The 26,688-nt window shown below is 42.8% G+C and overlaps 1 protein-coding gene and 1 long non-coding RNA gene across 10 annotated transcripts in view; one reads left to right on the top strand and one right to left on the bottom strand.

Moving 5' to 3' along the window:
* Positions 1-15,344, top strand: part of LOC115156719 (CMP-N-acetylneuraminate-beta-1,4-galactoside alpha-2,3-sialyltransferase-like) — an 88,812-nt gene extending 73,468 nt beyond the window's left edge. For 8 of the 9 annotated variants that reach the window (XM_029704337.1, XM_029704339.1, XM_029704342.1 and 5 more), the window contains 2 exons: positions 11,719-11,865; positions 13,355-15,344. In XM_029704337.1, the coding sequence (XP_029560197.1) occupies positions 11,719-11,865; positions 13,355-13,444 (237 nt within the window). In that variant the 3' untranslated portion in view covers positions 13,445-15,344. Of the gene's footprint in view, positions 1-11,718; positions 11,866-12,737; positions 12,789-13,354 lie in introns of those variants that run through there. The other variant, XM_029704344.1, reaches the window with a different exon arrangement.
* LOC115156720 (uncharacterized) lies at positions 6,393-7,205 on the bottom strand. The gene is made up of 2 exons (XR_003868311.1): positions 6,805-7,205; positions 6,393-6,612 (listed from the first exon to the last, which is right to left on the bottom strand). It is a non-coding gene; the product is annotated as an uncharacterized LOC115156720 (long non-coding RNA).
* Positions 15,345-26,688: the final 11,344 nt, after the last annotated feature.

Here is a 26,688-nt window from a genome sequence, read left to right as displayed (position 1 = left end):
AAGCTTGTGGAAGGCTACCCGAAGGCTACCCGACTTAAACTGTATTTATAAATACTTGTGCAATTTATATCTATAGGCTCCATTTGAGGTTTTTCTTTTTAGGCTATCGGTCATTAGTGCTTAAGCTTTAGGGCCTAACTTTACGCGAGCCAAATAGCCTACACGCCAATCACCAAACGCTTTTTGGAACAGGTAGAAAAGTTAGCATCGATCCACTAAGGTAAAAAGGACAATGCCTGAGTTTAATTAAATAAGAAATGGAGATTTGAAAATAGAAAAGGAGGACCAGATAGTATTAAAACCTCTGGCTTTCATCAAGCTGCCCACTCAAGAAAAAGCTTCAAACTATAACCAGTGGTTCAGGTTATCAGTCAACCAACCAGGGTAGTTAAACAGCACAGGAGTGAAATCATCAACATGTATTGATCACATCTTTACTAATGCTGCAGATCCATCGGATATAGTGATCACAATATAGTAGGCATATCTAGGAAAACCAAAGTTCCAAAGGCTGGCCCTAATATAGTGGTATAAAATGTCATACAATAAGTTTAGTGATTCCTATGTTGTTGATGTAAAGAATGTGTTTGTGTATAATCCGTGGTGTGTAATGAGGAGAAAACAGATGTTGCACTTGACACATTTTATGAAATTGCTTATCCCAGTTACTGTTCAGATTTTCGTTATTTAGCCCTCCGAAAAGGCTCACCAGGAAGCACACAATGTCATGACTCGTGTTTTGTCCTTCATTTTATTTTAAATCAAATGACCACAGGTCATAAACCTGAAATACAACAAACAAGTAATGACAATATATTATTCAGATATTATTTAGTATATTATTCAAGTAATATAATAATAATAATAATAATAATGTAAATAATAAATCAAATAAGCCTGCAACACCATCAAAGATGTGGCGAATCTGGCTTAAAACAGCACCGACTACATCACCCAGAATGCCCAGCGCCAGAGGAGCATGCGCACAGTGACTCTGCCGTCACAGGTTGCTATGGACACTGTCACAGGACACAGAACCCATGCCACCACATGCCTCGTCCAAAGGATTTACACACAAACGCAACATAATGCTGCACTCCACCACGGATCACCGAACCAAACCACCGCTATCACCACCGCCACCAGAAACCAGCAGAGTGCTCCGAACAATCAGCACAATGCAAATGGCTGATAATAATAGCCTAATGCTATATAGCATCTGGTTCGTTGAGCTACCGCACCCAGCGAGCTACAAGTTACTCCCGGCCAACTAACACCGACACAGTGAGGTAAACGTTCAGTGCACAAACATATAAGTGACTTAAACATCAATGCTAGACTGAGTAGTTCGCAGATACATACCAACGGGCTGTGTGCTCCTGATGATTGTCTACGGTGAAGTGATTACCAGGTGCTGTAATTTAAGTCTCTAGTGAAGCTGCGCATGCGCACATAACGTAACATATCTGAGCATCTAAGAAACTTAAAGAAATCACTCGTTCCCCATTTAATTGAACACATCAGACCCATTTGCTTCTCTTTTATCTATTTATATATATTTTTTTTTTCTTTTCCTGAGTGAGCTAGAAATCTCAACACCTCCCACTTGGCCGACTGATCGAAGATCCAAGGAGGGCACAGTCTCTTGAGTCTCTCAGTGAGAATTTCAAACCAAAGTCCAGTCTTTCTAGGCATTTACAAACAAACCTGTGTTAACTAAGGAGGTAGGCTCCACCACCTTTCCTCCTACTGAGTGTAGGTTTGCCCTCGAAGCACTCAGTTTCCTCCCAGGGTTACCCGCTAAGCAAAGAACACAGAGTCACAGTCTTTGGGTACCCATGGTGAGGACTTATCTTACCTCCTCTTGGTCTTCAGCAGGAATCAAGATCACCAACCTCCGCACATCCCTGCGAATGACGATTTTCGTGTGCATGGTAGAGTCCTTTCTCCGGGCCCTGGGAACCATGGGAGCAGGAAGACCCATGCAGGTTGTTATGTCCGCATCCCGGACAACCCCCTTCTCGTCTGGATATGTTGTAGCAACCCGGCCGAGCCGGAACTGCCCCCTCAGAGCGTTCTGGTCCGCAATCCAGACTACATCTCCAACCTTGATACTTCTCTCTGCTCGGTGCCACTTGTGTCGTATGAACAAGTTTGGTCCTGCCAGTTCGCTCCATTTCTTCCAGAACCTGTCGACTCCAGCCTGGAGTCATCCTCAGCCTGCGCCAAGAGCGGGTTTCCATGTCGATTCCGTGTATGTCACCTCCCTGTCCGGTGCGCCCCAGGATAAGGGAGTTGGGGGTCAAGTACTCCACTGAGTCCTCTTGTTCCTGTGCCCTGGCGTCGATGGGTCGCTCATTAGTCAAGTTGGCTGCAGAGTAGAGAAGGGTCTGGAACTCCCCCCAGGTGTAGCAGCCAGTTGTTCCACCAAGACTGTTAAGTGCTCTTTTAAGGAGCTTGACAGCTGCCTCTGCTGCTCCATTCCTGTGTGGCGAGTCTGCAGGATGAAAGTCCCATTGCCACTCTGTGCTATTTCTGGCAGCCTTGTCTTCAACGGATGCCTTCTGCAAACAGGCCAGGTGCTTGTGTAGCTCTCTCAGAGCAGGCCTGGCTCCCAAGAAGTTTGTGCCTCTGTCTGACCATAGCTTTTTGGGATGCCCCCTCAGAGCAGTGAACCGGGAGTAGGCCTGAAGAAAGCTCTCAGAAGACTGGTCGTCGATGAGATCAGCATGGACGGCTCTGGAAGTCATGCAGCAATACACGACTCCCCAGACCTTTTTCTTGGTTCTTTTCTTAACAGCGTCCCTTACTTCAAAGGGTCCAAAGAGGTCTAGTGTAGTATACTCGAATGGGTTTGCTCTACTGGTACGTTCCTGAGGAAGAGCGCTCATCACTTGCTGGCACAGCCGGGCTCTTTGCTTCTTGCAAGTGATGCACCTGTTGACCACCTTCTTCACTGTCCTCTGACCTTGCACAACCCAGGCCTTTCTTTTAGTGTGCAGCAGTGTGGCAGCCACCCCTTCATGATTCGCTTCGTGAGCTTCCCTCGCAAGCAAGGCCCCCAGCCACGACCGGAACGGGATTAAAGGTACAGCGGTTCCGTCTTCATTCCAAGACTGGACTCTACCACCACAAAGTAAGAGTCCATTGTTGTCATCTTTCATCACAACAAGGCGGTTTAAGGTCGTATCCTGAAAGTTCACGCCGTCTTGGGCTGCAAGGGATAGGTCTTGGAAAGCCGCTGTTCTCTCTCCAACAGACAGCCTAGGGCCCCTCACCTCCCAGTTTGCTGAGCTCGAGGCTTGGTAGCTTGTCCTCAGCCAGGATTCTGCCGCTCTTCGAACCCAGGCGATTGTTCCACACAATTTAGACAAGCTACTGAATCGTTCGGGCCCGACAAGGTGCACTAGAGCTACACCCCAGGGCTTCCTCTTTGGCCTCTCTACTGCTGGAGTTGGACCTTGGTCTTTCATCTGCGGTCGCGGTGCGGAGTCTTGCAAGTCTGCCCCAACATCAGTATTGCTGGGGCCTGAGAACTTTTCTGCCTGAGACCTGGTGACTACAGCTGAGAACGCTCTTCTCTGCAACCTTTTAACGTCATCAGCCACGCTGGTCACTATCTCACTGGCCGTCTTCACAGGCCACTCAGCCTCAGGCCAACTCAGGAACTCTGGGCCTTGTTGCCACTCTGACCCTTCATCGAGTTCCTCAGGAGTTGCTCCCCTTGTGATGATGTCTGCTATGTTCAGGTTGCCCTCAATCCACCTCCAGTCTTCCACTGGTCCAGCCTTCTGGATCTCTCCGATGCGGTTGGCAAAGAAAGTTTGGTAGCCATAGCTATCCTTGTGAATTGCTCCCAGGATTGTTTGGCTATCCACGAAGTGGATCCAGCGTGCGACCTTGATGCGGCAGTGCTTTACAAGGTATTTTCTCAGGCGGATCGAAAAGACAGCACCACATACCTCTGCCTTAATCACGTCTCCTTTCTGGTTGAGATGGGTAAGCTTTGCTTTTGACTCAACCAACCTCACTACGACAACATTCTGCGTCTCCCAACGGAGATAGAGCACCACGCCGTAGGAAGCCTCACTCCCATCTGAAAACGTGACTCCCATTGGATGGCCTATGGCTCCAATTGGTGTGAGGCTTCTTTCGAACCTGATCTGGGCAAGTCTCACATATTCTTCGAGGATTCTTATGGAAGCCTCTCGTAGTTTTGGTGAGAGTGGGTCATCCCAAGTGTCCTTAACTGGACTGCTTATACTCGCTTCTTGGTAAGCGTCTCTCACAAGCATAACCCCTTTCTGCTTTGCGGGTGTGGCAAGACCAATGGGGTCGTAGAACCCAGCGATCTGCCTTAGCAGCATCCGACGGGTCAATGGGTTTGGAGTTTTACCTCTGACTTCCTCTTCGCGCAAATCGACTCCTGTTCTCATCTTTCCTCTCTTCTTTGAGAAATGTACAGAGGTCATCACACGAAGTTTGTCGGTCTCTGGTTCATAGCCGAGTCCAAGTGCTTTGCTCTCTTCGTCCCGCATCTGGTTGGGTAACACCAGCGTTTTTGGCACATTCACAGTTGTCTTACTGATACTGGCATCAGTTGTGGTTGCTGACCTCCCACTTTGGCCTGATAAGACCCATGGCTTAAGGGAGAAGCCTCCAGCCTTTAAGATCTTTTCCACTCCTTTGGTGATTTTCTCCAGTATCTGCAAGTCATTGTGGGATGTCAAGATGTCATCCACATAACTATCTTCTACCACAACTCGGCGCTCCTCAACCATGGCTGCAAACTGGGGCAGGTTGGCTGTTTCTCTCATTGCCACCTGGGCGATACAACCAGCAGGTTTATCGCCAATGTTGACCCTGACGACAGCAAAGACTTCGATCACCTCCTCAGGATTGTCTCTCCAGAGGAATCTATGGAGGTGTACTTCTTTGTCTTCTAGCCAGACAGAGTTGTAAAAAATTTTCACATCGCCCAGTGCGGCGTACAACCCAGTCCTGAATCTCAGAAGCACGCCCCTTATCTGATTTAGGACATCAGGACCCTTGTACAGTAGGTCATTTAAACTTATTCCCATGAATTCTTGGCTACTGTTCCAGACAATTCTTACAGGGGTAGTGGTTGAGTGAGGATTAGGAGCAACTAAATGACTGATATACCACTTAGGTCCCTTCCAGCTATCGATTTCCTCCTGGGTGACTTTAACGGCAGCCCCTCTTGAGACCATATCGTGGATTTGCTCTCTGTACGCAGCCTTCCATTCCGGCTCCCTCTCCAGTCGTTTCTCAGTGTTTAAAAAGATTGCTTCCACTGCACGTCGATTGTCAGGCAGCGTTGTGGGGTCTCCTTTCCACGGGTAAGCTGTGTCCCAGTGAGGGGATACGCTGTGCTTGTCAGCTTGCACGTAGGTCAGACATTCCTTTATTTTCTCCAAGTCTCTTTCCTCTCCTAGGGTCATTTCCTTTCATCCAGGGGGGCACCTACCGCATCTGCAGCCACCACACTGAGGATCACAGGCAGCGCCAATACTGTCCCACTTGAACCATTCAAAAACTTCTTTGTTGGTAGTTGCAGTGTTTCGGAGGATTGCGTCATCTTCTTCCACCGAAACTCCACTGGGTCCTCCCGTCTTCACGAGAATCTCTTTGTACGCCCTTGAAGCTGTTCTCATTGACCTAGCGAAATGTGTTTCAGACCTGTGCACTGCTAGGTCTATCACTTCAAAGAGGTCAGGATGCGTTCCACCAACAGTCTTCCCAAGGGGACCATCCCAGAGGACGAGGTCTCCAACTACTCTGACTGGCTGTGGGACCAGGCGACCCTCTCTGTGGCTAATCAACAGGTCGATCTTTTCGGGCCGGACCAAGTCCTTGAGTTGAACATTTGGAAAGAACTTCTGCAGTTGCTGTGGCGTGACCGCTTGGTTCACCTTCGCAAGATCTTCCAAGCCGTAACAGAGGAGTTTGTGCTCTGCTATTGTACCTCTGTGAGTTTTTACTCTCAGCCTCAGGGTATACTTCATGGTAGTAATGGTTTTCTCCATCCCTCCAACACCTTGGACAATCAACTTAATGTTCTCACCATTTAGCTTGAGACGCTCTGCTGCTTTATTAGAGATATAATTAGTATCTGAAGCGAGATCAATCAACGTACCGACTAGCTGGCCAGAGTTTGTCGTCACATCCAACAGCATCATTATGACAGGGCACTCTTTTGGCTCACAACCAATGCTAGCACACACTTTTGTCGTGATCTTATTTGAAAAGGCTTCTTTGAACTCTGCTCGCAGCTCTGGAGAAAGTTTGGCAAGGAGCTCCTCCTGTTTGTTGGTTAGTCCAAGCCCCCTTTTCCCCAATTTTGCATCGCTCTGCTCTCCGCTCTTTTCCTCTTTCTTCTTGATCTGTGACTTTGGACAGAGCAAGTAATTGTGGTCTGAAGAGCCCTCTTTCTGACAGTCATCCTTTGAGCATAGATACTTTACTTTTGTGTGCAGCCGCCATCGTCACCATGAAGGCGCAAGCACTTAAAGCATGCTCCTGCTCTCCTAAGCTGAGCCTTCTTGCCTGTCAGATTGAGCTTCTTGAAGACCTTGCAGGCAAACAGCCTACCTACAGGGCCTTCCCTGTAGCTCAGTTGGTAGAGCATGGTGTTTGCAACACCAGGGTTGTGGGTTCGTTTCCCACGGGGGGCCAGCACAGAAAAAAAATGTATGAAATTGTATGAAATGTATGCATTCACTACTGTAAGTCGCTCTGGATAAGAGCGTCTGCTAAATGACTAAAATGTAAATGTAAATGTACCTCCGTGCTCATTGTCTCCACATGTGATGCATGAGCTTGGTTGAGCGCCCTTTAGGGTGTTTCCTGATGTGGCTCTGGTGAATGCCCTCCTTTCCTTTTTCTTCTCGCTCGACCTCTCAGTATTGTCCGCCGGGCTAGGCTGTAGCTGGTCTAGCTCCTCGAGAATGTCCTCCTGCTTCTTCAAGTATTGCAATAGACAGTCAAAGTGGTTGCGTGGTGAAAACCCGCTTCCAGGGTCATTTTTGTGTGTTAACCACTTTTCTTTCAGGGAGTCAGGAAGCTTACTTTCAATCGACTGCACAACCACTCGGTTCTTTACAGCATCTTCCTCCCCTAAGACTTGTAGGTCACGAAGAGCTCTCTCCACGGCTTGAATCAGTTCGATTGTCTTCCTCGGATGGTTTCCTTTCATGGGGCAAAGTCCTTGCACTTCTTGTGCAATCAGCAGCACTATTTTTGGCTTATTTCCGTGCTTGTTGTCCAGGAGCCTGAACACGTCGTTGGCGGATCCACAGCTGGACAATACGAGGTCCCTCTTGACTTTTTCATCTAGGCTTCCCAAGAGATGGAATTTTCTCACATTTTCCAATCCATGAGGGTTTCCCAGACGTTGCAAGTCCTCCCATTCAGCTTTCCAGCGGTAGTAATCCCTCATATTACCAGCAAACATGGGCAAGCGTGCACGTTCTAGGCTGATCTGGGGCCTGTAGTTGTAAGTCCCAACTGGCTCCTCCTGCTCCACAATTTTCACTTTTCCCAGTTTCCCTTCGTCGTCGGATTGAGAACCGCCTTTCCATGCCCACTCATCCCACAGTTTTTCACGCCTTTTCTTCAACTTCCGGATCTGGTCCTTTGACTCTGTTGCCTTGGACCGAGGGATCAAATCTTTCCACTCATCCAATCCTCGTTCGAAGTTGTTGAGCTCCCGTTCCAGGTTCCTATGAATCAATTCACATTCCCTCCTGGTCATATGGTGGTGATCGGTGTCCTCGGCCTGGTCCATGGCTGATCCAGCCTCTTCAGTGAGGGTGGTAATTTCTGCCTCAGCGAACCTTGTCCAGAAGCTGATCAGGATGACTTGTTCAGTTTCATCAAACTTAGTCACATTCTGCTGTTTTTCCATCAATGTTTTCCGCCTTCTTTTTGGCTTCGTCATCGTCCACTTCTCTCAGGGCCATGGCATACTCAAACAATGCATCTCTGACTCTGGAGTGATCCACTTTAAAGTTCCTCCACTCACTTCTCATTTCACTTTCCCCCAGTGCACTAGCTCTGGAGGTGAGATGATTGGCTCTTCTAGTGAATGCAGTCTGGGCTGCTGACCGCTTCTGTTTTAGCCTCTCCAGCTCCTCCTCTGATGCTGCCATCTTGCCAACTTTTCTAGCGTTTAACTCAAGCTCAAGTGTTTTCTGCCAACTGGGTTTTAAGTAGTCCTTTAACTGTAGACTCTATCCTCTTCTTGGCTTTCACTCAGTAATGATTTGCCTAGTAAGTCAACAGATGAGAAGACAGCTTTATGGGTGGACTGTTTGCTTATCAGAAGTTAGTCTCGTGACGAATGTTCTAGCACTTGCATTATCCATGTAAAGGAGAACCGTGGATTATGACTGTTCAGATTTTCGTTATTTAGCCCTCCGAAAAGGCTCACCAGGAAGCACACAATGTCATGACTCGTGTTTTGTCCTTCATTTTATTTTAAATCAAATGACCACAGGTCATAAACCTGAAATACAACAAACAAGTAATGACTATATATTATTCAGATATTATTTAGTATATTATTCAAGTAATATAATAATAATAATAATAATGTAAATAATAAATCAAATAAGCCTGCAACACCATCAAAGATGTGGCGAATCTGGCTTAAAACAGCACCGACTACATCACCCAGAATGCCCAGCGCCAGAGGAGCATGCGCACAGTGACTCTGCCGTCACAGGTTGCTATGGACGCTGTCACAGGACACAGAACCCATGCCACCACATGCCTCGTCCAAAGGATTTACACACAAACGCAACATAATGCGGCACTCCACCACGGATCACCGAACCAAACCACCGCTATCACCACCGCCACCAGAAACCAGCAGAGTGCTCCGAACAATCAGCACAATGCAAATGGCTGATAATAATAGCCTAATGCTATATAGCATCTGGTTCGTTAAGCTACCGCACCCAGCGAGCTACAAGTTACTCCCGGCCAACTAACACCCACAAAGTGAGGTAAACGTTCAGTGCACAAACATATAAGTGACTTAAACATCAATGCTAGACTGAGTAGTTCGCAGATACATACCAACGGGCTGTGTGCTCCTGATGATTGTCTACGGTGAAGTGATTACCAGGTGCTGTAATTTAAGTCTCTAGTGAAGCTGCGCATGCGCACATAACGTAACATATCTGAGCATCTAAGAAACTTAAAGAAATCACTCGTTCCCCATTTAATTGAACACATCAGACCCATTTGCTTCTCTTTTATCTATTTATATATATATTTTTTCTTTCTTTTCCTGAGTGAGCTAGAAATCTCAACAGTTACTAATAAGCATGCACCCATTCAGAAAATGACTAACAACTGTTAAATCCCTGTGGATTGATGAGGATTTGAAAATTGTATGGTTGAGAGGGATGAGGCAAAATGAATGGTAAATAAATCTGGCTGCACATCTGAATTAAAATAAGAAACTATACTATGAACCAAAGATAAATGACAAAGAATGATAGTAAAAAACTTTGGAGCGCCTTCAATTACATTTTGAGAAAAAGGTGAACTCAGCTCCATCATTAATTGAATCAGATGGCTCATTCAGTACAAAACCGACTGATATTGCCAACTACTTTATTTATTTTTTAATTGGCAAGATTAGCAAATTTGGGCATGACATGCCAGCAACAAACACTGACACTACACATCCAAGTGTGTCTGACTAAATTGTGAAAGACAATTGTAATTTTGAATTTCGTAAAGTGAGTGTGGAAAAGGTGAAATAGCATTATTGTCTATCAACAATGACAAGCCACGAGGGTCTGACAACTTGGATGGAAAATTACTAAGGATAATAGCGGACAATATTGCCACTCCTATTTGCCATATCTTCAATTTAAGCCTACTGGAAAGTGTGTGCCCTTAGGCCTGGAGGGAAGAAAAAGTAATTATGCTACCTAAGAATAGTAAACCCTCTTTGCTGGCTCAAATAGCGACCTATCAGCCTGTTACCAACCCTTGGTAAAGTTTGGAAAAAATTGTGTTTGACCAGATACAGTGCTATTTTACAGTAAACAAATTTACAACAGACTTTCAGCACGCTTATAGGGGAAGGACATTCAACAAGCACAGCACTGAAAGAAATTGATAATAAAAAGATTGGGGGGGCTGTTAGACTTCAGTGCTATATTGTGGATGACGAGTTACCTGTCTAACAGAACACAGAGGGTGTTCTTTAATGGTAGCCTCTACAGCATAATCCAGGTAGAATCTGGAATTCCCCAGGGCAGTTGTCTAGGCTCCTTACTTTTTTCAATCTTTACTAATGACATTTGAGTAAAGCCAGTGTTTCTATGTATGTGGATGACTCAACACTACACGTCTGCTACTACAGCAACTGAAATGACTGCAACGCTTAACAAAGAGCTGCAGTTAGTTTCAGAATGGGTGGCAAGGAATAAGTTAGTCCTAAATATTTCAAAAACTGAAAGCATTGTATTTGGGACAAATTATTCACTAAACCCTAAACCTCAACTAAATCTTTGAATAAATAATGTGGAAATTGAGCAAGTTGAGGTGACTAAACTGCTTGGAGTAACCCTGGATTGTATACTGTCATGGTCTAAACATACAACAGTAGCTAAGATGGGGAGAAGTCTGTCCATAATAAAGTGCTTCTCTACCTTCTTAACATTACTATCAACAAGGCAGGTCCTACAGGCTCTAGATTTGTCACACCTGGACTACTGTTCAGTCGAGGTCTCTTCACAGTTCCCAAGTCCAGACCAGACTATGGGAGGCGCACAGTACTACATAGAGCCATGACTACATGGAACTCCATTCCACATAATCAGGTAACTGATGCAAGCAGTATAATCAGATTTAAAAAAACAGATAAAAGTACACCATATTAAACAGCGGGGACTGTGAAGCAACACAAACATAGGCACTAAACACATGTACACATGCGTAGATATTTGGTAGTGGAGTATGGGCCTGAGGGCACTCACTTAGTGTGTTGTGAATTCTGTAATTAATGTTTTTAAAATTGTATAACTGCCTTAATTTTGCCGGACTCCAGGAAGAGTACCTGCTGCCTTGGCAGTAGCTTATGGGGATCCATAATAAATACAAATACATAAAATATGCAACCAAGCCGAACTGAAATCCTATCAGAAACATGTTGGGTCATTTTCACAGCTTTTGTATTTCCTTACAACTGGTCAAACTGATGTCATTTGGAAATTTGGCACTGAAAATGTTTCCCATTTTTCTTTTCTTTTTCCCCGGTCCCTAAATGTCTTTGCTCCGCGAAAGAAGCAGGGATGACATTACTTTACTGATGTCAACTAGATTGAAGCATTCATTCTATAATTTATGACATTCTGGTGAGCAAGGGTTTATTTAGTCTTCTAGGTTAATGTATACTGACAGAAGAGAAGCTGCATGTATTTAATTATAGACAATTTGACTAACAAATGACAGAAATTCTAAGCAGAAACACGTAAATAAGGCAAAGAAAATCCTGCATCCCCTGTCATAAAATCATTCCTCCTTTTCTGACTATATTTACTATATTTAGATTTTCACTTCATCACATATTCAGGCGTTTGCAGATGGGTTATTAACGATTGCAGGCGGGTGCAGGTGAACAAACAGCTGACCCGTGCACCACTAATGGCCACCTCTGTGCTTTTCCTTCTCCAGAACATTCCAACCCTGGGGACCGTCGCCATAACAATGGCGCTGCATAACTGTGATGAGGTGGCGGTGGCCGGCTTCGGTTATGACATGAACATGCCTCACGCACCCTTGCACTACTACGAAACGGTCAAGATGTCTGCCATCAAAGAGGTGCGTGTTTTTGTTGCATTCATATCAACTGGAAATGGGTGCATCTCAGTAGGCTTCGAGTGGCGTGTCCTCTCCTTGTCTACGCTAAATCAATGTGAAAGAACTGGAAGGGCGAAAAACGCATTGTCAGTGCACAAATCCACCGTATTGCTTTCCCCGATCCTGTGTTTTCAGGAAAGTGCAGATGAGAGAGCAGAGACTACATTGGGTCCCCACTAGACCTGTTAGACTATTATTCCATTATCTGTGTCTTTTGATTGGCTCTCGCATCCCCCCTCCTCCCTTTGAACTATGACCAAATAAATTACCCCAAGACGGAGTGTTTTAATCCTCCACTACAGACTGCATCAGTGTTCTGTTATTACAGATGTCACAGAGGGGAGCTGACATAGGAACTATGAGCTCAGAATGATAACCTTTGTCTAAACTCCCAGTGAACTCCTGACATTTGCCATGTTGAGCAATGCAATCAATGGAAACATCTAGTAGGTCTATCGTCATTGGAACACTAAAAGACTACCGCTCCCTCATGTCCTTCCGCTGGTGGTAATGTGCTGAGGTCACGTCTGAGGGGGTGATGAGATGCAGTAGTATCCTTACTCACTGTCTGACGTGAACTAGTCCCCTCCTTCAAACAGCGTTACCCACCGAAGACGCGAGATGGATCAAGGTGCACTTTGGGGTGTTTTTCAACTTTCTCTAGCTTAGTGTAAAGGGGTCGTACAGGAGTGAATGTAGAATACCACACTGTACAGCATGGCTGTACACACCATTTGTATGTGTGTGTTATGTGGATGCAAAGATGTTAAAGCAAGAGGGAGGTTGCTTCCATATCTACTTTCTGAACTATCTCTTCATCCCTGGACTTTCAGCCTGAATCAGATAGCAAGGCCTGAAGACACACACCGGTGTTACCGCTCAAATGGGTTTCCCGGCCATGCTCCCTGTAGAGCATTGAAACCCTAGCCCTGGTTCCGTGTGAGTGAGATCCGTCAGTGTCTGGGCCGTGCCGACCCAGACAGGCCAGGGGCCCTCGAGCGGCTCGGTCACACAGCTTGGACCCAGGTGGGTTCCCTGGGGCAGCTGTGGGGCCCGGTTCAGCCCGGTCCTCGCACTTTCAGGCCCCAGAGCCCACCACCTGCTCTGGTTACACACTCTGCCGACCGGACTGAGGGCCTGGATCACAATAGGGAGGGAAACGCGGTGTGGCTCCATACACACACACACACTAACAAAGGCTCGCGTGCACACACACACTATAATCTATCACACATTTATCAGAAAAACAATGCATGCTTTTACTAAAGTGCCTATGGCAAGGCTCTTAACCAGGTCAAGTGAAATGGTTTGATGCAGAGAGAGATGATGCAAACAGAATAGAATGCAAGGTCCTTCAAGTTTAGGCTGATGAGAACAGGGTCGTTGAACCTGACCTGCATTCATCTGACAATCTTCTTGTTTCTGATTGTGTTCCCTTGCACCTCCACAGTCCTGGACACACAACATATCCAAGGAGAAGGAGTTCCTCCGCAAGCTGGTGAAGGCCAACGTCATCACGGACCTGACTAACGGGATCTGAGTCTGACCATCCAAGGGGTTTGCCTTTTCACAAAAGAACTACAGAACAGAGGATGCTGGGAAGGAACCTGGGTGGGGGGGAGAGGACCCTTAGAACCCGGACCCTGGTGGTCTGCACACTGCCTGAGTTTTTATGTAGAGGAGATTTAAGCGGATGACTCGGTGGAAATGCACACATATGTGCCTTCTGATCCAGAGGCTCCTGTCTGACACAGCCAGGAGGGACGGGCATGGATCGAACGCCAGTGAGCGGACAATCGGACAACTGCGTTTACCGTTTTGAAACCAGCGAGCATCGAATGAACGCATAAGTGGTATGGAAGAGGATGACGGAAGGTCTGACAGACAGATGTAGAGACTGACAGACAGCAGGAGAGACAGACGGACAGATAGTTACAGCAGTGCCAAATGTACCTCGTTCCAAAGGGGGGAGGAGAATACCTCTCCCTCTACTGCCTGAATGTATTTACTTTAACAGTGTAACTGTCAAAGATTTTTACTATGCTTTTTTAACAAGCTCCAGCGACCTCCACCCCATCCCCAGTTCTCTCAGTACTGTCTTTCCCGGCAAGCCTCCATCCAGGCCTGGCGGGGAGAAACCTTTTTCAAACCTCTATCTCCCCCTTCTCACTTCCATATCAGCAGTCGTTTTTGAGGCCACCGTGCGTTTTGAGATTAGCATTTCAGATTTTAACAGGAATTTTAGGCCTGGATTATTTTATTTTGGTTGAATTTGTTTATAATTTAAGGCTGAAAGAGCACTAACTATATTTTCCTTCTAACAGTTCGCCATAACTTGCTTCCTCAATAAGTTGTTGAGTGGATGTCCCTCAAATCCTAGTATTTCTATTATGGCTCTTCACAAAATCAGAACAATTATATTTCCAGTCGAAAACGTTCTAAATGAAGATACCACTTCATTTTTTTGTACAAACACTGCAGTGAGGCAGACAGCCTAGGCCTAGGTTACCAGCCACGCAGCGAGAGAGTGGAGATGGGAACTCTCCATTATTTGTGTGGTGCTGAGAAACATTCTTAATTTGTCCATGTGCAGAGCTTATGTTCCCTTCCGCCATGAGACTATATGTTGCCAAGTTTATTTTCCCTGACTCGTAGCACATGCAAAAATTGTTAACTTAACCTTTATTTTTATTTCTCCTGTTATGATGGTTGAATTTACACCATCGTTGAAACAGTGAAATCCCCGTTTTAGAGACAACAACCCGGTAGATGGATACACAGCAAAAGTACAAGCAGGTGTTTGTTTACGATAATTCTGTTTATTATCAGTTAATTATTACATTAATTAACCTTGCACAGGCTATATAAAGTTTAAACCTGTGTGGCTGGTAAAAGTTTGAGTAGCCAATTTCTGCAGCCTTATAGCCTATTTGATTCTGGGAATTGTTTGTTTCAATTAAACAATATTGAAGGTAAAGGTATTGTTTTTTGTCGGCTATAGGCTTTCATTAGTTAAGAAGGCTAATTGGAAGGCTCTTTTTAAAAGCGATTTGAGTTGTCAATGTGCTGCATAGTGAATTATAAGAGAGGCTTATTATCGTTCTTAATTCATGGCATTCTTCTAGCCAAATCTTGAATAGACATGCAGACAAATTAATACAGGGAAGGGGAACACCTATTACCCTCCTACTCTGGAGTCATAAAAACAATTGAAATATATATACTTTTTTTGGCGGGTCACGGATCGGCTCTCAGAACAATTCTACGTGGTTGGTTTGTTGTGGAGAAAAATCTGTCCTGATGTCAAATATTGGTTGGGGCTCGGAATTGATGTGCCTGACCCTTGCAAGACTAGATTGCAGTAAATTATCCACAGGAGTTGTATTATAATATCCTTTTGACTTGCATTATTAAACCCAGACTGGTATTACAATGTGAAAGCTTACTGGTCCCAAGTTTCTCAGCAAAAACGGCCATTTTTTTATGTTAGTTACAGTTCAGTATTTAAGTGTTGCTCCGTGCATAGCAGTGGTTCAGTATTGACCAGATAAGACAACGCTATGGTTGCATTTTCTGCCTCCCTCGCTGCTTCCCTCAACATCGTCAACAAAACTTAAGAATGTCAATTTTAAGATTTGAATATTTAAAAATGTACCGAATGTAATAATCAGCTTTATATGGTGAATTTTATTCTGACATGATACGTTTTGTTTTGTTTGTACCTTTTTTGGGGTGACATTTGAGTTGTTTTTTTGAAAGTCAGTCATTTTCTATGAGGCTTTTTTAATTAATATAATTTATTTGTTTTGTGCTTCCTGGACTGGACAGGAATTTAAACAGAATTGACCCCAACCCTGTTTTTCCAAGCAGAATATAACTATTAAAACTGGAGACAACAATGACATCATACAGGAAACCTCACCATATCACCCATTGGGAGAGGTCTATATCAGTTATCACCTTGCCCTCAATCACTGGCAAGGTCGTTACACTTCAAATCACATGTGTTGCTGTTTCATTGTATATTATATATACAGTACCTTCAGAAAGTATTCATTCCCCTTGACTTATTCCACATTCTGTTACAGCCTGAACTCAAAATGGATTTTCCCACCCATCTACACACAATACCCCATAATGACAAAGTGAAAAAATACATAAATATCTAATTTACATAAGTATTCACACCCCTGAGTCAATACTTTGTAATCACCGCCAAAGTTGCTTCTACATCGTTCTAAGAGCTTTGCACATCTGGATTGTACAATATTTGCCCATTATTCTTTTTCAAATTCTTCAATCTCTGTCAAGTGTGTAGTTGATCATTGCTAGACAACCATTTTAAAGTCTTGCCATAGATTTTCAAGACGATTTAAGTCAAAACTGTAACTAGGCCACAGAAGCATTCAATGATGTCTTGGTAAGCAACTCTAGTATAGATTTGGCCTTGTGTTTGAGGTATTGTCCTGTTAATAGGTGAATTTGTCTCCCAGTGTCTGTTGGAAAGCAGACTGAACCAAGTTTTCCTCTAGAATTTTCCCTTTGCTTATAGCTGTATTCCTCTTATTTTTATCCCCCAAAAACTCCACAGTCCTTGCCAATGACAAGCATACCCATAACGTGATGCAGCCACCACCATGCTTGAAAATACGAAGTGGTAATTGGATTTACCCCTAATGTAATGCTTTGTATTTAGGACAAAAAGTTAATTTCTTTGCTACATTTTTTGCAGTATTACTTTATTGCAAACAGGATGCGTGTTTTGTAATATTTTTATTCTGTCCAGGCTTCCTTCTATTCACTCTGTCAGTTAGGTTAGTATTGTGGAGTAACTGACTGGGTGTATTGATGCACCATCCAGAGCCTAATTAATAACTTAACCCCATGCTCAAAGGGATATTCAGCGTCTGCTTTTTTTTTTGTGCGAGGCATTGAAAAACCTCCCTTGAATCTGTGCTTGTAACTCACTACTTGATTGAGGGCCCTTAGAATTATCTGTATGTGTGGGGTACAGAGATGGGGTAGTTACTCCATAATCATGTCAACCACTATTATTGAACATGGAATGAGTCTGCAACTTATTATGCGATTTGTTAAGCACATTTTTATTCCTTAACGTATTTAGGCTTGCCATAACAAAAGGCTTAAATATTTATTGATTCAAGACATTTCGGCTTTTAATTTTGCAATAATTTCTAATATTTTCTACAAACAAAATTCCACGTTGACATTATGGGATGTGGAGTACCACAGTATGTGTCAAAATACCAATAAAACCTAGTGGTCAAACAGGGAAATGGTTCCAATCGTTTCTCCACCATTCATTTTCCCCATAGGGGATTTTGGAAACACTTCAAATAAAGGGGCCGTGTTTCGTGTAGGCTTACCCTGGCGTGACGTTTTATTAACCATGTAAATCTCTATCGGACAAAGTGACTTTTTATAAATATATATTTACCTATATTTACCCCCCAAATTGAAATAATTAGCTGCTAATGTGGCTATCATAAAGGACTACAAATGCCATGATGATCTGGATTGAGACTGCGAAATCGAGGCAAAGGTAAAAAATCTCTTGATTAACCATCTAATGCTAGCTAAGTATAGTAATGAATAAATAGGCTACATTTCTTTAAATGGACAATAAATTGACACAATACCTGTCAGCAAAAGTATCAGCTAGAAATGACGTGCAGGAGTTTTGCATGATGTCTACTTTTATGCCTATTAGCATTTTTGAATCTGAGAGTAAGTAGAGCCGGATATATTGATGAAAGTCACCTTGTCCGAGAGATTTACATGGTTATCAAAACGTTATGCCAGGGTAAGCTTATACGAAACAAAGCTCTTATTTTAAGTGTTCCTAAAGTGAGTGGTGGAAAAATTATTGGAACCTGTTTTGACCGCTAGGTTTTATGGGTATTATGACACCTCCACTGTGGTGCCCTATTGTGTGTAGATCAGGGACACAATCTCAATTGAATCAATTTTAAATTCAGGCTGTAACAACATTTGGAAAGAGTAAAGGGTTGTGGATACTTTCTGAAGGCATTGTATAAACGTCTGTGTGTGTATATATAGACTTTGTCCTATCTGCGACTTATTAATAAATATGTTGACCCTTTGGTCGCTTGGTAAGGTGACTGATGGATGGTGTGTATTTATTTGTTTTGTTTGTTTTTTGTTAAAACATAAAGGACTGTCAATGGGTGGTCTAGTGTGCAGGTAACTATCTGTGCAGGCCTTAGTTAAGTTACAAGGCCCTGGTGTTCTTTCTTGTTGTGCAGCCCCCATACTATAGCTGTGTCCATTACTCTTTTATAGAGATTATAGACTCCACAGGAAACATACTGTTAAGGTAAAAAAGCATTGGTCTAAGCCTGGAGCAGGATTTCCTGATTCCTGCTACCTGCTGAGAGACAGGAAATAATTTTTAAAGCCCTATCCACTACTTCCTCTTGCACACTTTCTCTCTCTTCTTCACCTGCCAAACCCTTATGAAGATCTAGTTTCATTGTACAGTTGTGGCCAAAAGTTTTGAGAATGACACAAATATTAATTTTCACCAAGTCTGCTGCCTCAGTTTGTATGATGGCAATTTGCATATACTCCAGAATGTTATGAAGAGTGATCAGATGAATTGCAATTAATTGCAAAGTCCCTCTTTGCCATGCAAATGAACTGAATCCCCCCAAAACATTTCCACTGTATTTCAGCCCTGCCACAAAAGGACCAGCTGACATCATGTCAGTGATTCTCTCGTTAACCTGTCTGGGGTATGTGGGACGATTTCGTCCCACCTACGTAACAGCTACTGAAATTCCAGTGGCGCGATTTTTGAATCGTTAGAAATACTATTACTTCAATTTCTCAAACATATGACTATTTTACAGCTATTTAAAGACAAGAATCTCGTTAATCTAACCCCACTGTCCGATTTCAAAAAGGCTTTACAACGAAAGCAAAACATTAGATTATGTCAGCAGAGTGCCCAGCCAGAAAAAATCAGACAGCCATTTTTCAAGCTAGCATATCATGTCACATAAACCCAAACCACAGCTAAATGCAGCACTAACCTTTGATGATCTTCATCAGATGACACACCTAGGACATTGTGTTATACAATACATGCATGTCTGTTCAATCAAGTTCATATTTATATCAAAAAACAGCTTTTTGCATTAGCATGTGACGTTCAGAAAACGCATAACCCCCGGCAAACTTCCGTTGAATTTACTAACAGTTTGCTAAATTACTCACGATAAACGTTCACAAAAAGAATAACAATTATTTTAAGAATTATAGATACATTACTCCTCTATGCACTCGATATGTCCGATTTTAAAATAGCTTTTCGGATGAAGCACATTTTGCAATAATCTAAGTACATAGCCCGGCATTACAGGGCTAGCTATTTAGATACCCACCCAGGTCAGCCTCCACCAAAATCACATTTCCTATAAGAAAAATGTTCTTACCTTGCTTGTTCTTCATCAGAATACACTGCCAGGACTTCTACTTCAGTAACAAATGTAGGTTTGGTCCCAAATAATCCATCGTTATATCCAAACAGCGACGTTTTGTTAGTGAGTTCTAGAATGCTTCTTCCCGGTCTCGCGCATGGCGCATTGGCGTGTCAAAAATGTCTAAATATTCCATTACCGTACTTCGAAGCATGTCAACCGCTGTTTAAAACCAATTTTTATGCCATTTATGTCGTAGAGAAGTGATAATATTCCGACCGGGAGTATGCATTGAGCCTAAACAGCCGAATAAAATTTCTCCTCAGAAGCGACTCATGCACGCGCATCATTCAAAGGTCCTCTGAGCATCCACTTACAAAAGGCGATAATCTGTTTCAACCTGAGGCTCCCTCGTAAACCTTCAGTTATTTCGCGGGCTCTGAGAGCCTATTGGAGCCCTGGGAATTGTCACGTTACAGCTAAGATCCTTACTTTTCAATAAAAAGATGCAAGACGCACGACTCCTTGTCAGACAGGGTACTTCCTGCTTGAAACCTTGTCAGGTTTTTGCCTGCCATAGGAGTTCTGTTATACTCACAGACACCATTCAAACAGTTTTAGAAAATTCAGAGTGTTTTCTATCCAAACCTGAACAATAATATGCATATTCTAGCTTCTGAGTTGGTGTAGGAGGCAGTTAAAAATGGGAACATATTTTTTCCAAAATTCTCAATACTGCCCCCTACCCCAAACAGGTTAACACAGGTGTGAGTGTTAACGAGAACAAGGCTGGAGATCACTCTGTCATGCTGATTGAGTTCGAATAACAGACTGGAAGCTTCAAAAGGAGTGTGGTGCTTGGAATCATTGTTCTTCCTCTGTCAGCCATGGTTACCTGCAAGGAAATACGTGCCGTCATCATTGCTTTGCACATAATGGGATTCACAGGCAAGAATATTGCTGCCAGTAAGATTGCACCTAAATCAACCATTTATCAGATCATCAAGAACTTCAAGGAGAGCAGTTCAATTGTTGTGAAGAAGGCTTCAGGGCACCCAAGAAAGTCCAGCAAGCGCCAGGACCGTCTCCTAAAGTTGATTCAGGTCAATCCTCAAGAGGCGGGTGGACAAACAAAAACCCACATATTCTGACAAACTCAAAGCATTGAATATGCAAGAATGGGCTGCCATCAGTCAGGATGTGGCCTAGAAGTTAATTGACAGCATGCCAGGGCGGAGTGCAGAGGTCTTGAAAAAGAAGGGTCAACACTGCAAATATTGACTCTTTGCATCAACTTCATGTAATTGTCAATAAAAGCCTTTGACACTTATGAAATGCTTGTAATTATATTTCAGTATTCCATAGTAACATCTGACAAAATATCTAAAGACACTGAAGCAGCAAACTTTGTGGAAATTAATATTTGTGTAATTCTCAAAACTTTTGGCCACAACTGTAGAGGCCCATAGTGACCCATCCAAACCAGGACACAGACTGTTGTAAGGATACTCTTAAGATGCGCACACACACAATTTATCTGCCACACATACATTGCCTAGTGAAAGTCGACACACCTCTTGGACAGTCTTCACATTTTGCTGCCTTACAATTCAATCTAAAAAGGGATTAAATCCGATGGTACCGATCTACACAACCAACTCAAAATTTACAGAGTGAAAAATTGTCTTGATTGTGTGTCTTCACACCCCAGAGTTTACACTTGGTGGAAGCGCCTTACAGCTGTGAATCATTTTGAATAAGATTATACAAACTTTGCACAACTCTTAGGGCAACACACAGTGCCCTCTGTAATTATTGGGACTGTGAATATTTTTTTTATTCTTTTGGCACTATACTCCAAAAGTTTTGGGATTTGAAATCAAACAATGACTGTCCAAACAAGTCCAGACAGTCAGCTTTCATTTGAGGGTATTTTCATCCATATCTGGTGAACTGTTTAGAATTTACTGCACTTTTTGTACATAGTCGCCCCATTTTAGGGGAGCAAAAGTATTGGGACAAATTCACTTGTGTTTTAAAGTAGTAAAATGTCCCACATTCATAGCATGCAATGACTCCATCAAGCTTCTCACTACAAATTTGTTGCAAGCCTTTGCTCTGTTTTGGTTGAGTTTTAGATTATTTTGTGCCCCATAGAAATTAATGGTAAATAATGTATTGTGCCTTTTTGGAGTCACGTTTATTGTAAATAAGAATATGTTTCTAAACACTTCAACATTAATGTGGATGCTACAATGATTATGGAAAGTCCTGAATGAATTGGGAATAATGAGTGAGAAAGTTAGAAACACAAATATCCGTAATCATGGTTGCATCCACGTTAATGTAGACGTGTTGTTAAGGGAATTATTTTATCCCAATTATAATAATTAACAATCAATAAGCCTTGACTAATTCCCAAGGTTTGTAAGACAATGGGTTAATAATTAGGCAAAGACTCAGCATCTGCAAAAGATTCGTACAGTTTATTCAGAGAACGTTCTGCCGAACATTACATAAAGAAGGTCATTTTATTCTCCCTCCCCGCTTACGCATATACCTCCACACAAACAGTAGATATCCTACGCACACCCATACACCCAAACAGTAGGTGAATAGTATCCCTCCCCGGACTTCCACTACTGTTAATCACTATCCAGCGCTGCCTGTTCCTTTCCCCCGAGATTGGGGGAACCTTGAAGGCTACTCCCTGTTTCTTCACACACACACACACACGTCTACAGTTCCCTTAGGCTCACTAATCACACAAACACACACACATTTCTCTCCCTTCTGGGTCTCTACTAGACCTTATGGGACTTCCATTCAGTACTTTAATTATTCATTACCCATGCTACATAACTACTAATTACTAATTGGTTACGTGACAGGGTCGGAATCTTTATTGATTTACCTTTATAGAATTCTCTTATCATTCCACCCTTAAATGTCTAAATAATAGACATTGATTATCAAATGCTATATGGAAACATAATTGTGAGACAAGGATTTACCAAACCAATACATGTATATACTTCCGATACTCATCAATGACTGTCCTGGGCCTATCTCCAATTATGACACTTCGTTACAGGATTTATCATAATTATCATGAAAGGAACAGTCAATCTAAACATTGAAAACGGTCTCATTCAACATTGGCTCCTCGTGGTTAAACCTCTCACACATGGGACAAGACAACATCCACACAGTACTAACACACTCATACAGGTGAAAGCAGCCCACAATACAGTACTTACAACACTTTTCCATTTCCCAAATATGCTATCGAACCATCTGGTCAGGGAAGTATCTACCCCAGCGTTCTCTGCTAACTCATGAGCCAAATTGTTTAGACCGGTTAGGGCCTTGGTTACTGATCCATCTGAAGCTGTGTTATCAGGAATGTCCGTGCAGCAAGGAAACCCAATCTTTCTACCTACACCACCCTTTTCTGCCAATAACATATCGAGAGTCAGTCTATTTTACCAGGTCATGAGGGGGTTGCGGATAATTGGTCAGAGAACCCCTTTACTGCATCTCCGGTTTCATTCATGAATCTCTGTTGATTATAATAGATGTCATTAATCCAATCCACATTTTTATTTATTGTCAACCATTATCCTCAAGGCCACTAAGTCTTTCCTAACCTGCAGTGTTTCCTTACCTGCTCTACCATTCTTCCTCCCTGTTGACACCTGGCTCCGCCCGTGTGTCAATATTGCTGCATATCTAAACAGTGTCTTTGGTAAGATTAGTAAATTATCCTTATCAGACCTTCTTTTGTTGGATTGCCCCTTTCATTTTCCACATGACCAATTCTCCCTGGGGCATTTGTTCTTAGCTATCCTGTAACAATTCTCTGTCAAGTGTCTTATCTTCTTTAAGATGTATCTGTGCTGCTTTGTATGGTTTTAAATGCCTATGTGCTTGTCTGTGTAAATAGTAACTTTTCTCTCCTTACTTATTTCGCCGGCTCGACTCAATGCTACCATTTTGGCCTGCTGTGCAGAATAGTGTCTGAGCAATGGTCCAGTGGCTAACGCCTTAGTTCCTGAAACCAACTAAGCTTTCATTCCCCTTTTAGTTAGGGTAACAACTACTTTCAAAAAAATCATCATATCTCTTCCTAGCGAATTTACTAAACATAAACTTAAAATTCAAACTACAATTCCTGCCTCTCCTCCTAACTTTTCATATTTCTTTAAAACCAATGGAGCCGATAGTCTCTCATGAATTAATATCCTAAAGCTAAGCGAACCAAATTCTCTTCCCCTGTCTTTTTCTGTTTGTCACGGTATTATTTCTGTCCCCCATTTCTCGGGAGAGCCTTACACTCTGCCATCTAATCCTGTTTATAATTTAACTATGCTGGTCTCCACTCAGTAACTGTTATCTAACCCTTCTGTGTCACTTCTATCTTCTCTTCCTGGCTTATGCTCTACTCCTGCTACTCCCAAACCATCAAGGTCTCAGCAGTGCAGGGGAGGACTTCTCCGTCTGCCCTTCCTTCTATCTGTCTGTCGCCTTTTCTCATAACAGTCAGTATCAAATATGGTTTGTTTCCAAATATTGACTAAATGTCTCACTGTCTTCCTGGTTGCACTCCTAGATTTTAGAAAAATCAACATGTCAATGGTAGTAATATCAAGATTATTGCATAGTTAACCTGTTATGGCTAGGGGGCAGTATTTTCACGGCCAGATAAAACGTACCCAATTTAATCTGATTATTACTCCTGCCCAGAAACTAGAATATGCATATAATTATTGGCTTCGGATAGAAAACACCCTAAAGTTTCTAAAACTGTTTGAATGGTCTCTGAGTATAACAGAACTCATATGGCAGGCAAAAACCTGAGAAGATTCTGAACAGGAAGTACCCTCTCTGACCATTCCTTGAGCTTCTTGGCTCTGTTTAAAGAAAATGTAGGATCTTTGCTGTAACGTGACACTTCCTACGGCTCCCATATTCTCTCAGAACCCGGGAAAAAGCTGAATGATGTAATTCCAGCCGCTGGATGGTGGTCGATCAGAGGGCCATCAGACTGAGGCTCGTGCACGAGGGGATCCCATGCTTTTACTTTCTCTCTCTTTGAACGTAAACACGTTTTCCCGGTCGGAATATTATTGCTTTTTTACGAGAAAAATGGCATAAAAATTGATTTTAAACAGCGGTTGACATGCTTCGAAGTACGGTAATGGAATATTTAGAATTTTTTTGTCACGAAATGCGTCGGGCGCATAACCCTTATTTACCCTTTCGGATAGTGTCTTGAACGCACGAACAAAACGCCGCTGTTTGGATATAACTATGGATTATTTGGGACCAAACCAACATTTGTTATTGAAGTAGAAGGCCTGGGAGTGCATTCTGACGAAGAACAGCAAAGGTAATAACATTTTTCTTATAGTAAATCTGACTTTGGTGAGTGCTAAACTTGGTGGGTGTCTAAATAGCTAGCCGTGATGGCTAAATGCAGCACTAACCTTTGATGATCTTCATCAGATGACACTCCTAGGACATTATGTTATACAATACATGCATGTTTTGTTCAATCAAGTTCATATTTCTATCAAAAACCAGCTTTTTACATTAGCATGTGACATTCAGAACTAGCATTCCCACCGAACACTTCCGGTGAATTTACTAAATTACTCACGATAAACGTTCACAAAAAACATAACAATTATTTTAAGAATTATAGATACACAACTCTTTTATGCAATCGTGGTGTCCGATTTTAAAATAGCTTTTCGGTGAAAGCACATTTTGCAATATTCTGAGTAGATACCCCGGCCATCACAGGCTAGCTATTTTGACACCCACCAAGTTTGGTACTCACCAAACTCAGATTTAATATAAAACAGATTGGATTACCTTTGCTGTTCTTCGTCAGAATGCACTCCCGGGACTTCTACTTCAACAACAAATGTTGGTTTGGTTCCAAATAATCCATAGTTATATCCAAATAGCGGCGTTTTGTTCGTGCGTTCAAGACACTATCCGAAGGGTAACGAAGGGTGACTCGCCCGACGCGTATCTTGACAAAAAAAATCGAAATATTCCATTACCGTACTTCGAAGCATGTCAAACGCTGTTTAAAATCAATTTTTATGCGATTTTTCTCGTAAAATAGCGATAATATTCCGACTGGGAGTCATTGTTTTCGTTCAAAGACTGAAAATGTAAAATGGCCTCTTCACGTGCACGCGCACACCCGTCTCATTGTTCTCAGATCGACCGGTATCCAAATGCACTACTGTTTTTCAGCCAGAGACTGCAGAGTCATCATTCAACGTTCTGGCGCCTTCTGAGAGCCTATGGGAGCCTTAGAAAGTGTCACGTTACAGCAGAGATCCTCTGTTTTCGATAGAGATGACAAAGAAGGCCAAGAAATGTTCAGACAGGGTACTTCCTGTCCAGAATCTTCTCAGGTTTTTGCCTGCCATTTGAGTTCTGTTATACTCACAGACACCATTCAAACAGTTTTCGAAACTTTGGAGTGTTTTCTATCCAAAGTTACTAATTATATGCATATTCTAGTTTCTGGGCAGGAGTACTAACCAGATTAAATCGGGTACGTTTTTTATCCGGCTAGTCTTTGTTTTTTGTGACATTACATGCTAGCTTTAAAAATGGGTGTCTGATTATTTCTGGCTGGGTACTCTGCTGACATAATCTAATGTTTTGCATTCGCTGTAAAGCCTTTTTGCAATCGGACAGTATGGTTAGATAAAGGAGAGTCTTGTCTTTAAAATGGTGTAAAATAGTCATATGTTTGAAAAATTGAAGTTTTGGGATTTTTGAGGAATTTGTAATTCGCGCCACGCCTATGGATATTGGAGCAGGTGTTCCGCTAGCGGAACGTCTAGATGTAAGAGGTTTTAACATTCACATGGAAAAGTCCACAGACCCACTCCAAAAGGCTTTCGGAGCCATCATCGACTCAGTGGGTTTTGTCCAACATGTCTCTGGACCTACTCACTGCCACAGTCATACTCTGGACCTAGTTTTGTCCCATGGAATAAATGTTGTGGATCTTAATGTTTTTCCTCATAATCCTGGATTATCGGACCACCATTTTATTGCGTTTGCAATTGCAACAAATAATCTGCTCAGACCCCAACCAAGGAGCATTAAAAGTCGTGCTATAAATTCTCAGACAACCCAAAGATTCATTGATGCCCTTCCAGACTCCCTCTGCCTACCCAAGGACGTCAGAGGACAAAAATCAGTTAACCACCTAACCGAGGAACTCAATTTAACCTTGCGCAATACCCTAGATGCAGTTGCACCCCTAAAAACATCTGTCATAAGA

Source organism: Salmo trutta, chromosome 21, assembly GCF_901001165.1.
Source record: "Salmo trutta chromosome 21, fSalTru1.1, whole genome shotgun sequence".
NCBI classification, from domain to species: domain Eukaryota; kingdom Metazoa; phylum Chordata; class Actinopteri; order Salmoniformes; family Salmonidae; genus Salmo; species Salmo trutta.
This window is presented reverse-complemented; position numbering and strand designations above follow the sequence as displayed.